We start from the raw sequence: 16,967 nt of genomic DNA on the forward strand, positions 1-16,967 counted from the left end.
GGAGCCAGCCAATTTGCATCTCTTTTTCCTCCCTTCCTGTGAAGTTTGATGGAAATAACAATGAGGATATAAATGATTTTGCTAAGAATTGAGAAGAATAAGCCAATTAATGACAAAAAAAAAGTCAGTATGACACCTCTGTCATGTATGTCTCCATCTGTGCCATAGAGCACAGCTACTGTGGCTGGTGGCTAATGGTTTGACGGTGCAGGTACAGAACATTTCCAGCATCACCAAGTTCTGTTGAACATATTGGAACTCCAGCTAATCCCTACTATTTCCCCCTGCACTTCACATATTAGGGTCTCATGCCTCTTCCTGCAGCACGTGTCTTGGCTCTATGTTCCAAATTAAGCAGAAATAGGCCCTTCCCTTGGAGACAAGCCAGTGGCAATCATCTGCCTTTGTTTTCTGAGAGTTTCTGGTCTAAACTTGCCTACAGGGTTCATTTTGGAGTTGAATCACCTGTTTGTAGATGTTCTTTTTTTCTTTCTTTTTTTTAAATTTGTATTTATTTATGATAGTCACAGGCAGAGGGAGAAGCAGGCTCCATGCACCGGGAGCCCGACGTGGGATTCAATCCCGGGTCTCCAGGATCGCGCCCTGGGCCAAAGGCAGGCGCTAAACCGCTGCGCCATCCGGGGTTCCCGATGTTCTTTTTTTCAATCTCCACCTCAAGCTTGGGGGAAGAGTAGAGATGACTAAATCTTGGTTGAAGAACAGAAATTATCTCCCAATAGCTTACTGCCCCAGAGATACTTTCTCCTGGAAACTGCCTATCTTGGCCATCCAGATGGCCGCAGTCCACAGAAAAGGGGACATGACGTTCATCGGTAGCCTAAGGCTTACGATGGTCCAAAGAGGACTCTCCAAAGCCTTATCTCCAGTAGCTTAAGGATAAACAGACCTGCTAAAAGCTGTCCTTATTGATACCACCTGACCATTTCCTTGCCTGTTTACTTGGGGCATCCAAATATATCCACTGATCTAGCAAGAGGTCTCAGGCAAAAGCCAACAGAGCCCTGAGGCTGTGAATTTCTTCAGGATCCTCCTCACCTTTGGTTGCAAAGCCCAGTGTTGGTCTGATACACAGCAGGCTGTCAGTGTTTGAAGAATAAATGAGAGGGGTCACAGATTAGAAACACATTCAAGTCCAGCTAAAACTGAACCAGAGATTTCTATGCTTCTGCTTAAGAGTCATGGGCCAGGTGGGACTTAAAAGGGCAGATGGTTTTAGAACTTTTTTTCCAGCTGGAGAAAATAAGGCCTGATGTAGCACTTCCTGGCTTCCATCCCCAGGGCCTGCTGTGTCAGCACTGTCTAGAAGGCTTGTTGGAAATGTGGACATGTGGGCTCTACCCACACCCACTAAAGCAAATCATCCAGGGGGTGAGGCTCAGGTATCTTTTCCAAAAGCAGCCCAATGATAACCAGGCGTGGGGTTTGGAAACCAGAGTACCAGTTCCTCATCCTCTTGGAGACAGGCTGAAGTGCCTCCTGCCTGAGGGAATTGGATTCCAGTCACTTCCTGGAGCACATCAAACCCCACCTCCAGCCCCAGCAGGCCACCCAACTCTGAGTCCTCCAGAGAGCAGCCAGCTCCACCCTCCCTACCTCGGTTACCTGTCAGACCTGAGCTAGCAGCGGGTGTAGCTGGAGGAGAGCAGGGTGGCTCTGGAAAGCAGGCAGGGCTTCCAGCTGAGAACTGCTCTGCCTGGCCATGCACTGGGTGCTCTGGCCAAGGTGGCTGGCAGGCAAGGGGCTGCCCCTCCTGGGGGCAGTGCTGCTGCAGAAGAGAGAGAAGAGGGGACCTCGGTGGAGGCAATGGCGGGTAAAGTACAAGGTCTTCCTTGGGAATTGTGTAGGAGCCCTGGGATCACAGTCCCCTGTGAGGACAGAGGCCAGCAGGGAATTGGGTTCTGGTCTGAGCCAGGACCAATTTACTCTAGCCAACCTGGCAGAACTTAAAGAGGTTGGCCAAGATCTTGGCTTTTGGAAGTAATCCTCACCTCACCTCGATCAGGAATGGAGGGTGAGGTCATGTGATACTTCAGCTGTTGGCTCTGCCCAGAATGTACCAGCCTGGCTGTAGAGTGCCCCAGGGGAAAGGAGGAGGGTGCTTGCTGGGATTTTGAGGGGATAGCCCCACTTCTAGGAGGCTGCAGGCTGCTGTTACCTCTCTGTTATCTCTTTAACGACTCATCCAGACCAGTACAAGCTGGGCGATGCCTGGTTTCCTTTCACCTGCTGCCTCCTAGGAGGTGTGGCCTTCATCAGTGAGCGCCTGAGCTAGCAGGTGGGGTCGATCATGACTTTCTCTGCGAATCTTTAATCTCCCTTCTAATCTCTAATGTCCTAGGGACATCACCCTGGCTTGCGCTCAGGCTCCCAAGCTATAGCAGCAGCACGAAAAAGTGAGGGGAGCTGCCGGTTGGTGCATCACAAACATAATTAGTAACAGTGGCTACATATATTAAGCACTAATACCAGGCACTCTATACAACTTCTCATTTAAAAATCACCACACCCCTATGGGATTGTAAAACCCCATTTATAGATGGGGAGAATGAAGCACAGGGGAAATCAAGTAATTTGCCCAAGGCCATTCAGCTAGTACATAGTGGAGTTTAGATTTGAACCCAGCCTGAACGATTCCAAGGTCCAGGCTCATCCCTGACATGCTGAAGTCCCAACGGCTGGGCCCTGCCAAGGCCTCTCAGGTCCCAAGCACAGCAACATCTGTGAGCCTGGGCCAGGCTGTTGTTCTGTGAGGGGACGAGGGAAGCCAGAGCTGGGCACCACCACGGGAAGGAGAACAGGCCCGGCTCTTCCTGGGACTGAGTTCCAGAGTTCTCTGTTTCAGCGGGAAACCCATCCATACTTTGACCTCCAGGTGAAGGTGCTGAGGGCCAGAAATATCCAGGGCACAGATCTGCGTGAGTGACCCCCAAGTTCACCCTTCTTCCCCTTCTTTTCCCCGGGGCCTCCCCAGTGTGCAGCAGGGGCTGTCTGGAAATGTGTGTGTGTGTTTGAGTGAGGCAGAGGGGCTAATGCTGACCATGAAGGAGTCCTCCCTGGTGAGGGAGCCCCAGGGCAGGCAGGGGAGACATGTACAGACCTTGGACTCCTCCTTGATTGAGTCTAGCAAGTGGAGCAGAGCCAGCCTGGGTGAGCATGTGAGGCCACTGTTGCCACAAAGCAAGGTCTGTTCTCCAGCAGCTTACCACACCAATGCTTGTCACGGAAGGGGACTTTGTTGCCTGAATCATGCCCTTTCAGGGGCAGTGGTCTGTGCAGCCATGTGGTCTTTTCAACTGGCCACTGCAGGATTGAATGGGAGGTGTATGGGCTGAATGGGAGGTATAAGTGGTCTAGATGGAGTTAAGGACATTGGCTCTCCCCACATCTCCTTGCCCTGCACAAGCAGCCTCCTTCCCCCCACCCCCAGCTCCTTCCCCTCCTGCCCCATCCTTCCCCAGGCAACCTTTACAGCAATAGGAGCTAAAGGCTGAGGACCCCTCTCCAATCCCACCTGCAGTGTCCAAAGCCGATTGCTATGTGCAACTGTGCCTGCCCACTGCGTCCTCCAGTCCCACCCGGACAAGGATGATAGCCAACTGCAGTGACCCCGAATGGAACGAGACCTTCCACTACCAGATTCATGGTGCTATGAAAGTGAGGGCCAGAAAAGGGCAGTGGAGAGGAGAGGGCTACTTCCTGCCCTCCTGCCCTGCCTCAGGCTCCCACCTCTTACCCACCATTCCCAGAACGTTCTGGAGCTCACCCTCTATGATAAGGACATCCTAGATAGTGACCAGCTCTCCCTGTTACTGTTTGACCTGAGGAGCCTCAAGCCTGGCCAACCCCACAGACATACCTTCCAACTCAAGCACCAGGTGAGCCACCCTACCTGTGGCAGCAATGAACTGAACTCAAGGAAAGGTCTGGCACAGGGCACTGAGGTGAGGGCTCCTGGGCAGCACAGGCCAGGCCTCCAATACAGACTCTCCTCTATCCTACACTACTGACCCTCCAAAGATTTCCCTCAATATTTCTTCCCTGAGTGCCAAAATGTGAGCTGAGGGCAGAGTGCTTTGTCTGTCTTGGTCACTGCTGAACCCTCCGTGTCTGCCCAGCAGACAGTCTCGAATGCATGAAGCTCTGCATGAAGATGATACTACCTACCCCTCCTGTGCCCCAGGAAGCCCCAACAACAGTCACCTCTTCTAGTCCCTGTTGCTGAGCCGGGTAGGGGGCAGGGACAATCTCTGATGCTTTCAGAGCTCTTTGAAAATGAATGCTTCCTTGCTTCATTCATGCAGGATTCACAAGAGCTGCAGGTGGAATTCATTCTGGAGAACAGGTAAGTCTGGGTGGAGCCTAGCTTTAGTCATATTATTATAGTAACAGTCATCTCAAGGGGAGCTAGATGTCCCATGAGCTCCTCATCTTTTGCAGCCAGGTGCCTGCATCTGAAGTCATCACCAATGGGGTCCTGGTGGTGAGTAGGGAAGGTGGGTTAGGGCTGTCCAGGGCTGGGGGGAAGTACAGACTCCACAATTGAGACTGTCATGTCCCCTTGCCTCTGAAGGACACTCAGGCCCTCCTGAGAGGGGAAATGTGCTAGGGAGACATCTCCAGGGACCAGGGGCAAGAAGCTACCTCAAGTCGGAAGCACCAGATAGGAAGCCCACCTTCCTATCTTGTGCACTGGGGCCCCTGGTTGCTGGGACTGCTGGAGGCACCACTTTCAGAGGCCTTTTCCTCCTTCCCCTTCCAAGGCCTGGGAGGAGGGCTCCCACAGAAGACTCCTACCCACAAGGCACAGGCCCTGGCAAAGTTGTTACCTGGGCCCTGCCCCAGATAACCCCTCATTCCACCCTGGTCTGTGAACAGTGGGTTCCCACAGGCCTCTGCTTTCCTCAGGCTGCCCCCTGTCTGAGAATCCAGGGCACCCTCGGGGAAGGTGGCACAGCTCCACATCGAGAGTATGGTGAGTCTGGTCCACGACCTTGGGTCTTGCCTTCTCTCCTGGGGTCTGAGGCCTCAGACATCAATAAGGTGGGTCTGAGGCAGAAAGTTCTTCAATGTTTCACCACTCACAGCTGACCAAGGATGGGACGGATTGCCTCTGAGAGTAGAGATTTCCTATCCCTGGAAGTGTTCAAGCATGAGGGTTGTAACAGTCCAACTACCGCTCCACAAAAAGCAGCCCTAAATCTCAGTGGCAGACAACAGGAAGCATTTATTTAGCTCACACGTCAGATGGTCAGCTGGCATGTGGTTGATCTAGGCTGGGCTTGGTAGGAGTGCGCTGGCTTCATGCCATGTGGCCCTAATTTACCTTCTATGACCAGGGGACTGATCATGTTCTTAAGGTATCAGCCAGAGGCACAGCAGCAGGCCAAAATGAGCAGGTGGTCTTAAGCCTTTGGTCACATCACAGCCACTAACTGCCATTTTGCTCTCCAAGACAAGTCACAAGGCTGACCCTAAAGTTGGGGGGCAGCAATATAGTTGGCCTCTCTGCAGGAGGAACTGAAGTCACATGGCAACATGTGGAAATTTCAGAAGTGGAAGTGGAAGAACCAGGGCATGTCTGGTTCCAGTTAGGCCACTGATGTAGTGTGTTGCAGAGGGTAGCCGCTCAAGATCAGGGACAGGGGGCAGGGGGTGGGGTGGTGAACGTCCAGATGCAGCAGCAGAGCAGAGGCTGTGGGACAGCTAAGGTCCCCTCTGATGCTGCGAGTCTGAGCCCACAGGATGAGTGAGTCCTCATAACGCCTGGCACTCACTGTGAACCAGGCAACTGTGCTCAGCATTCCACGTGTCTTTTATCTTTAATTCTCATAACAACCCCATAAAATGCAGCTATTATCCTCATAATTTATGAAACCTTGGCTCAAACAAGAAACTTGCTTAAGGCAGTCTGCGGTCCCCTCTGTCTGTCATGCATATTCCTCTCTAGGGTTTTGCCTCCTTCCCAGAAAGCTGCTCAGAGCAATGTGGGCTCACAGGCCTCCCTCTGCCTCCTTCTAGCCTGGCTCTCCCCTGCTTTTCGAAGCCTCTACCCACCCACTTCCTCTCACCTTCTCTGCACACCCTCTGTTCTTGCAAAGTCTTACACTTTGGAAATAAAGGGCAGGACAACTTGCTATCTATTGTCTTCTCCCTGGCCACAAACCTTCCCCAAGGTGATGAGCACAGAGCTTGAATGGAGGCAAGAGATGGGGGAACTACCAGTGGAAGACTGGTAATTAATATAACAATGTGTGACAATTATAACATTATAATTATTATAGAATTATATTTTATATACTTAATATAATCTCAAAATCATCAGCCCCATAAACTCTGAGCAAGGAGCCCTCTCCCTTCCTGCTCTTCCCGTTCCCCAGGCATTGTGTTTCCTAGCCCTCTCCCCGCGTTCCCAAGTCTGACCAGGGCAGGTTAAAGGACCCGAGTGTCCTTCATGATGCCTTTGCTATGGGTCACAGAGCCAGAGAGTGAGCAGGGTGGTAGGTTGGCATTTCCAAGGGGAAAGACAGGGGAATTGCCATTCAGGGTGCTACCGTTACATGCCACACACCCACTCCCATCTCACCCCCTCACCTGGGCCCTCTGCTCCCAGGCTCTAGGCAGATTTGGCTGACGGTGCCTGGGGCCTACGAGAAACCACAGCTCTTACCCCTGCAATGCCCCAAAGAGGGAGGCCTCCCAGCCACCTTCACCTTTCACATGAACCCAGTGATCAGCTCCAAGCTGGATGTGGAGCTGGAGGAGGAGCTTACAGTCCTACAGGTGAGTGAGGCCCAAGTCTGAGAAGGTGTGGCTGATAGAATCAGTCCAGCCTAGAGGGGCGTCCCAGGGCCACCACGGAGGCATGTTTTCCTTCACCACGGAAGGTTCCTTGGGTGTGTTTTCTTCTCTGCAGAGCGGCCCAAGTGCTGAACTAGAGACCCAGACCAGCAAGCTGGGCCAGGGGGGTATCCTGCTATCTTCTTTGACCTTAGGCCAGGAGGAACAGCGCTCTGTGGCCCTGGGGGAGGTAAGACTCTCTCTGGGTGCCTGAGGGACCCCTGCCTGCTCTGTGACCACCAAAAGAGGGCTGGGGAGGGGCCTGAAAGGAAAGTCAAGGGGCCTGAGAGGGAAGGGGTCATAATCAGCCCAGCCTGGAGTTCAGCCATGGTGTCCATATCTGGGCCAGAGCTACCAACGCAACAGGGCCTGCAGGTGGGAGGATCCCACTCAAGATACTCAGGGACTGGGCTGTTGTCTCTTTCAGGACCAGGAGGTGGTTCTGAATATGAAGGCAGAAATGAGGTGAGGAAGGCTGACTTCAAGAGGAAGGCTCTTGGGCTACCCAGGAAGTGTAGGCAGCCTCTTCTGCCTACTTGACTAAGCCTGGATGGTGGAGGGCATGTCTGGTTCCAGTGAGGCCATTCTAAGGGGTTCCATGGAATGTGGGTCTACTACTGTGAAAAATGGGCTGGGTCTGAGGCTCTCCTCCGGTGAAGAGTCACCTAGTACCTCACCCCTACCCCACCTGAGGCAGCTCTGGAGACCTTGACCTGCGCCTTGGCTTTGGCCTGTGTGACGGCGAATGGGAGTTTCTGGACAAGAGGAAGCAGATCGTGTCCAAGGCTTTGCAGCAAGCACTGGGTTTGAGCCAGGCTCCAGACAGCAGCCAGGTATGAAATGGAGGAGTTGGAGCCCAGGGTCACCAGGACCAAGTCCAGCCTCTTTCTTTGAGAGGACTGTGTGGCCAAGTCAGGACAGGAAGCCTTGAGGAGTGGGGAGGAACAGAGGAGGAAGGGGCAGGCCTGTTTGCCAGAGCTGATAGGCAAAATCAGGAGAGTCAGGACCCTGTGTGTAAGGAGGGATGAACAGCCCTGGCCAAAGGAGGTGTATTAGTCCCCTTGGGCTGCTGTAACAGAACACCACAGACTGGTTGGCTTAGACAACAAACATTCATTTTCTCACCAGGAGTCTGAAAGTTCAAGAGTAAGATGCCATCAGGGTTGGTTTCTGGTGAGGCTTCTCTTCCTGACTTGTGGACAGCCACCTTCTGGCTGTGCCCCCACATGGCTCCTCCTCTGTGCCTGTAAGAGAGGGTAAGGGGAATGTCTCTCTTCCTCTTCTTACAAGGACACCAATACCGTTAGATAAAGGCCCCACTGTTATGACCTTCCATTACCTATATAACCGCCTTACCGGCCCTTTCTACAAATGTCGTCTCACTGGGACTTCAACATGTGAATTTGCAGGAGCACAGTTCAGTCAGTCACAGTAGACAAAGGGATCTGGAGGTGGAGGGTCCATGGGAGCCTGGGGCGGGAGGGCAGGTGGAAAGGCAGTACCAAGGGAGAGAGCGATGGTAAATCAGGAGCAAGTTGGTGGCTTCCTCCTCGCTGCAGGTGTTCTCGGGAACTGGGGTCAATTCCCGGTGCTGACTGGGTGAGCAAGCTCAGACCGTTCATTTGGTAATGCTTGCTCTCTGCCAGGTCTCCACTCCAGAGGTGGAAGGTAAAGAGGACGTAGACCTGGCTTTTAGGGAGCTCTGTCTCCTCCAACCCTCCGAAGGGACTGTGCCCTTGCTGAGCACTGGCCAGGGAGCATTTCTTTCAAGACAGAAGAAAGGAGGGCAGAGAAAGGAACCAAAAGTTGGGGTAGAATGAGCTAAAGCTTCATGGAAAAATTGAAGAGCCAAAAAGCTTCTAGTCTGATCCCAGCAGGCACCTCTGATACTGAAGAGACATCTGGGCGCCTCTCATGTCTGGGGCAGGTCTAGGCTGCTTGGTGGTCTTTGCCACTTTACCCAGTGGTTCCTAACTGGGGGACAGGGGCATTTTACCCCCAGGCCACCCACCCAGAGGACATTTGTCAATGTCTAGAGACATACTTTATTGTAGGGGCAGGGAAGAGGGCCGCTACTGGCTTCTACTAGGGAAAGCCCTGGAATGCTACTGAACATCCTACAACATACAGGACAGCTCCTCATGACGAAAAATGACCCAGTCCAAAATTATCAATAGTTCCAAGACTGAGAAACCCTGCTTTAATGGTTTTGAGTGAAATCCAGTATGCCTTCCAGTTACACACTTTCCTGGTACAATTGTTAAGAGTCATCTCTGGGGTCATATTGCTTCAGTTTCATAACCACCACTTACCACCCGTGTGATTGAGAGCACATTATCCAACCTTCCTGTGCCTCAGGTTCCTAATCTGTAAAATGGGGATCCCACTGGGGTGCTGTGAGGATTCAGTGAGACAATACATATAAGGCTCTTAGGCCAATGTCTGATATTATAAGCAATAAAACAGAAAGGACAAGGGTGGTCAGTGTCGTTATGATCGCTTTCTGCTCAGGTGCCTGTGGTAGCTGTGCTGGGTTCGGGAGGTGGAACCCGAGCCATGTCTTCCCTGTATGGCAGCCTGGCAGGGCTGCAGGATCTTGGCCTCCTGGACACTGTGACCTACCTGAGTGGGGTCTCTGGTTCTACCTGGTAAGTGAGGTGGGGACAGGGCCCAGAGTAAAGGAGAGCCCTGAAGGGGCAGGAATGTGAATGGTGGGTTCCCTGAAGGGATGCTGGGTTCCTGCCTCCAAGGGGGTTAGGAGAGGCAGGAAGGCAGTGAGTTCCCAGGCCTCCTTGAGTGGGCGGTGTAGGGCAGTGGGGACAAGGGATGGAGAGGTGGGGCACTCGCAGACCCTTGCATCCCTCTCTCCCCTTGCTGTGCTCCCTGCGCCACTGCCCCTAATTCTCTCTCTGCCCAGGTGCATCTCCACACTCTACAAAGACCCAGCCTGGTCCCAGGTGTCCTTGCAGGGCCCCATCGAGCGTGCCCAGGCTCGAGTCTGCAGCAGTAAGATGGGGGCGATGTCCACAGAGCGCCTACAATACTATGTCCAGGAACTGGGGAGTCTGGAAAGCAGTGGCCGCAGTGTTTCCCTCATAGACCTCTGGGGTCTCCTCATTGAATATTTCCTATACCAGGAGGTGAGAGAAGAACAGATAATAAATAAATCTGGCTCCTTTCCACCGCTGCCCCACCAGCATTTACTTCTGCCTTAGGTATTACTAAGATTTACAAAACTATCCCTTAGGTCTGAGCTTGCTGAGGACAAGAGGTAAGAACCCAGGGAGGGCTGACAGGGCTTCATCTTTCCTGGCCCTGAACCCCTAGGAAGGAAGAGCCTGGTCTGCCATTCTCAGGTCTGTTTGCATTTTAGAATCACCTACACAGCTTTTCAAAAACACTTGGGCCTGGGCCCCAATTCTGCATACTGACTTGGTTGATCTGGGTTTAGGCCCTAGCACACCTGTGTTTTGAGAGCATTCCAAGTGGTTCAGACCTGCAGCCTAGATGGAATGCCACTCCCGCCCACTGACCAAGCTGCCCTGCAGCTCCTAGAGCTATGGGCCCAGCACAAGTCGGAGATGAGAAGAGTCAGAGCTGAGGGAGGTTCTCAGCCCTGGGGACCTGGCCCCCTGGTGTGGTTCTCAGTTGTGGATGTATATCACAAGTAGTTTCTCACAAAAAGAATTCATGTTTTTGAATGATTTATCTTTTTTTTTTTTTAAGATTTTATTTATTTATTCACGAGAGACACACAGAGAGAAGCAGAGATACAGGCAGAGGGAGAAACAGGCTCCCTGCAGGAAGCCCGATGTGAGACTTGATCCTGGGACTCCGGGATCGCACCCTGAGCTGAAGGCAGACACTCAACCGCTGAGCCACCCAGGCATCCCGTTGAATGATTTATCTTTTAAAGAAAGTAAACTGGATTTTCAGTTTTTCCTTTAACAAGTGTCCACTGACTCCCTTGGGCTCTAATCTGCTTTCTTCAACAGGAAAGAAGTAAGGAGAGGAGTCCCAGTGTCCCCGGAATTGCACAAAACTCACAGTGGCCTTACCTTTGCTGCTTAAAAGCCCTTAGCTGTCTCTAGAGTACTGGCCTTGGCAGCTGCAGCCTCTGGTGGGCACACCATCCCCTGCAGGGTATCAGGCCATGGGGCCATCCCCATGGGGTAAGGGGACTCCCCCAAAAGCCAAATACCTCCCTTCATGCCCACTAGGAAAACCCCGCCAGACTGTCTGACCAGCAAGAGGCCATCAGCCAGGGCCAGAACCCTTACCCTATCTATGCCAGCATTAATGTCCGCACCAACATCAACGGGGAAGACTTTGCAGGTGCCTCGGTGTGGATGTGGGGACCTGGGAAACAGGTGGAGGTGGTGGTTGGTGGGAGGGTGTGAGAGGCCAGTGCTAGTAATGTACAGGCGGGAGCCTTGGAGAACAACGGGGTTGCTGCCTCCTGCTCTCGGCAAGTCTGATTCCTGCTCAGGCACTCAGGTGTGAGGGGGAACCCTGGTATCCTGGTAGTAAGGCCCTGGTGACATTCCCCTTTACTCTGGTCCCCCAGAGTGGTGTGAGTTCACCCCCCATGAGGTCGGCTTGCCCAAGTATGGTGCTTATGTTCCCACTGAGCTCTTTGGCTCTGAGTTCTTCATGGGGCATCTGCTGCAGCCCCGGCCTGAGCCCCGGATCTGCTACCTGCAAGGTGAGTCTGGGCTGGAGGGCTGGGGACAGGGCAGGGGCTGGGCCAGGACCTGAGATGGGCTGGAGTTGTGAGGGCCCAGGACCTTGCCTTTCTCCTTAGGTATGTGGGGCAGTGCCTTTGCAGCCAGCGTGGATGAGATCTTCCTGAAGACTGCTGGCTCAGGCCTCAGCTTCCTAGACGGGCACAGATGGAAAGTAAACGTCACAGGTGAGGGTAGACACCCTGACCTCCCCAGTCCCTCTTTTCCGGCACCAGTGCCATGGCTGAGGCACGAAGGATGAGGGAGGGGGTGGTGAAGGACTTGGCTGTCCCACTGGGTTCAGAGAAGTCCTGAGGAAATGACTTCTAGCTTAGGGTCTCTAGATGCCAAGAAGTCTGCAGAGGCAGTGTGGCTGGGGCCTGGAGGAAAGCCCTTGTCAGAGAAGCCAGTGGGAGTTGTGAGTGCTCTGTGGTAAGGCCTATAGCTTCAAATTCTCTGCTTGGGTTCCAATTATGTCAACTCAGCCCAGGACCATGGGGCATCTCATGCTTATCTGTCCACACACCTCAGGGCTCCTCTTCACACTGCTCCTTACGTGGCCTATGTATGAGCTCCCTGCTGCACAGAATACCTTTATCCACCTTTCTTCTCTGGATAACTTCTCCTCAGCTTTTAAGATTTAGCTCAGACATCATTTTGTCAGGGACCTTCTCTATTCTCCTTCATCCCTCCGGGCTGATCAAGGGTCTTACCACCAAAGTCTCATAGGACTATGTACACACTCCACCACTGTCCTTACCTCAGGGCATCGTTATGATTTATGATCTCTTTATGTGGCTCTCCCCCAAGTAGGCCGGGGTCCTATTCACCTTCCATCTCCGTTCAAGCCTAGCACGGTGTCTGGCATGCAGTACTCCTCAGTGGGTATTTGATGGATGAAATTCTATTCAGAAGTTGTATATACAACTTTTTTTCAAGAGGAGAAAGTAAATTATCACTTTATAAATATAGTGCCATAGGCAACTTTCAAAATATAGATAAGCTGAAAGAAAAGGTCATTTAAGGGATGCCTAGGTGGCTCAGTGGTTGAGCATCTGCCTTCGACTCAGGTCGAAGCCCCGGAGTCCTGGGGTCAAATCTCGCATCAAGCTCCCTAGGGACTTCTCCCTCTGCTTATGTCTCTGCCTTTCTGTCTTTCATGAATAAATAAATAAAATCTTAGGAAGGAAGGAAGGAAGGAAGGAAAGAAGGAAGGAGGAAGGAAGGAAGGAAGGAAGGAAGGAAGGAAGGAAGGAAGGAAGGAAGAAAAGAAAGAAAGAAAGAAAGAAAGAAAGAAAGAAAGAAAGAAAGAAAGAAAGAAAGAAAGAAAGAAAGAAAGAAAGAAAGAAAGAAAAATCATTTAAAAGAGGTTCTGAGAAGTAGTGGTCTGAGGCTTGGGAGCCAGGGGGAAGGAGAGATGAATGTGGGGAGGAAATAGAGGGGGTGCCTGAGTCATAAAGGCCACTGGACAAAGGAGGGCACGACTTCTCACTCTATTTCACCCTCCCACCCCCACTAGATGACTGCCAGAAGCTCCAGCTACATGACCCCACACAGCTGCGAACCAGGCTCTTCACCCCCCAGGGCCCCTTCTCCCAGGCTGTGCTGGACATATTCACCTCCCGCTTTACCTCTGCAGAGAACTTTAATTTCACCAGGGGCCTCTGCCTACACAAAGACTATGTAGCTGGCCAGGAGTTCGTGGCCTGGAAAGGTGGGTGCTGCTCTGGGTGGGGCTCACTGGGGTCAGTGCTGCCTTTTTTCCTGGGGGCTGGGCTGTGGGCTCCTACCACCCAGGGGCTGAGGGGGAAGGACTGGGATGTCTGCCAGAAGGCAGGGCCAGGGGTTGGGGTAGGAGACTCTGCTGCCCTCAGAACAAGGGGAGGAGAGATCTCTACAGAGAGGGATGTTCCATTCCCAATGGAAGAGAAGAGCAAGCATTTGTCCCTGCTGCAGCTACGCACCCTGACGCCTTCCCCAACCAGCTCACTCCCATGAGGGATCGCCTGTGCCTGGTGGATGGGGGCTTTGCCATCAACTCTCCATTCCCCCTGAACCTGCTGCCCCAGAGAGCAGTGGACCTCATTCTGTCCTTTGACTACTCCCTGGAGGCCCCTTTTGAGGTAAGGTGTACAGTGGGGACGAAGTGAGGATCTCTGTTGAGGTGGCCTAGCTGGGGATTTGGGGATGGCACTTCATGGAGGACCAGGCTTCTAATCTTCAGGCAGGTGCCTTGTGAAGATTTTTAGTGGCACTGGACTCCCCAACTGGAGGAAAGGGGTTGCTGAGGTTATGGGATGGAGTGGGGGTTGGGAGAAGAGGCCAAAGATGGTCATCAGGAGTCTTCCATCCTGGTGAAGAGAAGGCTCCTCTTCCGTCCCCTGCCTGGATCTAATAGTATTCTTTGCTCCCATCTGGATCTGGATCTGCTGTCCCTTAGTTACTGTAGTAACAACAGAGCCATGAGGTCCCCCAAAGAGTGTCTTGAGACAGCTCCCTCATGTCCTGTGGGGTAGTGGACAGGTTCCACCATCTGGATGAGGGTTCTGGTTGTGCTGCTGGGCCAGCCCTTCTCTCTTATCCTCCTTAACTTCCGGGGTCCAACAAGAGCCTGGGATTAGATGATGGATAAAGCCTCTTCCCATGTGACCTTCTGTAATCATTCCATGTCCACTGAAATCAGCCCCTACTCGGAAGCATGGAGGCATCAGAGAAGGGAACCAGTGGGTGGTAATGAGAAGAATCACCATGAGAATGCTGGCAATTGTCGTTAATCTGGCTGATAGGGTTTTCCCCATTTTTATTTTATAAATAAAGCAACTGGCTCAGAAAGGTGATGTCACTTGCCTGTAGTCACTCAGCTAGTAGAGAGGCTGTGTGACCGCAGGTGGTAGGATGCAGGGTCAGAGGCTGGCCTCCTTGCCCAGGTCTTACAGATGACAGAGAAGTACTGCCTGGACCGAGGCATCCCCTTCCCAAGGATTGAGGTGCTCCCTGAGGACTTGGAGGAACCCCGTGAGTGCTACCTGTTTGCCAAGGCCGAGGACCCCCGCTCACCCATTGTGCTGCACTTCCCCCTTGTCAACCGTACCTTCCGCACACACCTGGCCCCAGGTAAGGGGAGACCCTGGGCCAGGGTCTGGCTCACACAGCCCAGGGATAGCGGTAGGGTGCTTTTCTGAGAGTGGGCTTCCTGGACAGCATACCAAAGAGTGCCTCCTGGAGGGCCCAAGCTGGCCATTGGTACCCTCTTCTGGGGCCCCAGCATTCACACTGGCCCAGTTCCTCCTGATGGTCAAGAGAGCTAAAATGTGGGTCCAGCCAGATGTCCTAAGGCAAGGGGGAGCTTCTGGGCTGGCTCCTACCCCCAGAGTGCCCCAGCTTGGTCTCTTCTCCACTTCTCATCCACAGGGGTGGAGCGACAAACAGCTGAGGAGATAGCCTGTGGGGACTTTGTCCTGAACGGGTCAGACACTCCCTATGGCATGATGAACTTCACCTATGAGCCTGAGGAGTTTGAGCGGCTGGTGGCTCTGAGTAGATACAATGTTCTGAACAACGCGGAGACCATGAGGCATGCCCTCCGGCTGGCTCTGGAGCAGCAACAGGCTAGGGACAGGGCCAGAGGCCGACCAGGCTGGAGTCGTAGGACTGTGAGAGAGGGGAGCCATCGTGGGCTCCAGACCAGGGCTTGAGAGAGGAGGAATGATAGATGCTGTGGGGCTCCTGCTTCCCACATTACAGAGACCTGCTTTAGGTCCTCCACTCCCCAGAAAGTTCCTGCAGAATGGCAGCTTGGCTTTGGGGCTGGACCCTTCTCCTTTGTGTTTCTGGGAGGTGATGGGGCAGCAGGCCTCTCTAGGGCTCCTGGGGATGGTGGCCAGAGGTGACAGTGCTCATTTTACATTGGAGTGTAGAGGGGATCAGAGGACAGTCTAGACCCAGGGCCTGCCCCAAACCCAGAAGGATCTTAGAAGGCCCAGATCTTCAAACCCTCACCAGATGGAGAGCTGTGAGAACTGAGGGACAGGTTCCTCTCCTTAAGCTGAGACCAAAAGCAAAGATTCATCCGTCTAATCCACACTTTTGTGGCTAGGATCCCAGATGCAGTGCTCAATGCTATCAGAATAAAGGGGGTTCTCAGTTTGGATCACTACCTTCATCCTTCAGCCTGCTGACTCTCATTGGCCTCTGGCCTCCTCTGTCTCCCTCACTGCTCACCACCCTCCTCTGCTTAGCCTCCTGAAGGCTGTGGGATGGTACTCTCATCCTGGCAGAGCTCCAGTTGATGGGTGTGCTCCTGTCTGCCTATTACTAATGCATCACTCTTTAAACTCAGGCCACACTCTCATGTGTACAGCTGCCATCTCTTGCAAATAGCCTTGCCATTCCCAGAAGCTCAATGGGTGTGTCTAGAAGGTGTATCTGTTTATCAGGGAGCATAGTAAGTGTGTGCCTGCAAGTGTGTGCATGTTCCTAGTGAGGGTGGGGCTGGTGAGCACCTGTCTGTTGGCAGGGATGGGCAGTGGTAGAGGGTACCTGGCTGGCAACCCAGAGGACTGGGTTCCTGGCTCTTTCACAGATACATGCTAAGAACTGGACAACCTGGCCCTCTCTCTCTCCCTGGTTTTCATCTCCCCTGACCAGCTGAGACCCTCTGAATAGCTGGAGCCTCTCCAGCATGGGCAGATTTTAAGTCTGTGGAAAGGAGATCCACCCTGACTGGGGAGGAGATCCACCCTGACTGGGTGTCATCTAGGAGCCCTCAAGCCCTAGGCCTCCATAGCTGCTTCATCCCACCCCATATGGAGCTGTCTGGGTCCCTTCAGTGGCCCAGGTGCCATCCTTTCTTGAACACTTGCTTCTACTACCACCTCCTCCAGAGTGCTCTCCTGGGCTACAGCTTTCCCCCTCCATCCTGTCTCGGATCAAAGCCACAATGGCTCTTCCAGTCAGGGATTCCTTTAGAGGAAATCTCACTTGTCCCAACTCTGAGAAGAAAACCCTCATTCTAGCTCCCAGCTGGAAGAAGGTCCTAGCTTGTGCCCCCAGCCTGGCCTGGCCTGGCCTGGGACCCCCCAGGCCTCCAGTTGGATGAGAGCGGAGAGGACTGAAGGAGCCAGGGCCCAGAAGGGCCAGTGATTTTGACTGGCATGGGGTGGGAGAGTTTGGTTCTCTCCTGCCTCCTCACCATTGCTGTCCATCATAGACCATCATCCCTGTCTTGGCTCAGCAATGAGAGGTTTCCCTTGGCGTAGCCCCAGGCTGGCTCCTGAGCTCCCGCTATGGTCACTGTCATCATCACCCCTGCTGTGATGATGTCATCAGTAACTTATTAAGACCTCCACAGAGTTCAAAACGTAGAACTTTGTAGAGTTCTTAGAA

At 53.0% G+C, this 16,967-nt stretch overlaps 1 protein-coding gene across 1 annotated transcript; it reads left to right on the top strand.

The window, feature by feature from the left end:
* The first annotated feature begins 1,720 nt into the window (after positions 1-1,720).
* PLA2G4F (phospholipase A2 group IVF) lies at positions 1,721-16,696 on the top strand. Its single transcript, XM_041731836.1, has 21 exons — positions 1,721-1,831; positions 2,864-2,936; positions 3,539-3,675; positions 3,768-3,896; positions 4,323-4,363; positions 4,459-4,501; positions 4,927-4,993; positions 6,632-6,801; positions 6,935-7,048; positions 7,286-7,323; positions 7,556-7,691; positions 9,370-9,506; positions 9,776-9,998; positions 11,079-11,193; positions 11,426-11,563; positions 11,663-11,770; positions 13,102-13,296; positions 13,539-13,705; positions 14,510-14,696; positions 14,994-15,227; positions 16,665-16,696. Exons 1-21 carry the CDS (start codon positions 1,721-1,723, stop codon positions 16,694-16,696), a joined length of 2,595 nt encoding a protein of 864 aa, XP_041587770.1.
* Positions 16,697-16,967: the final 271 nt, after the last annotated feature.

Source organism: Vulpes lagopus, chromosome 2 (genome assembly GCF_018345385.1).
Source record: "Vulpes lagopus strain Blue_001 chromosome 2, ASM1834538v1, whole genome shotgun sequence".
Classification (NCBI taxonomy): Eukaryota; Metazoa; Chordata; class Mammalia; order Carnivora; family Canidae; genus Vulpes; species Vulpes lagopus.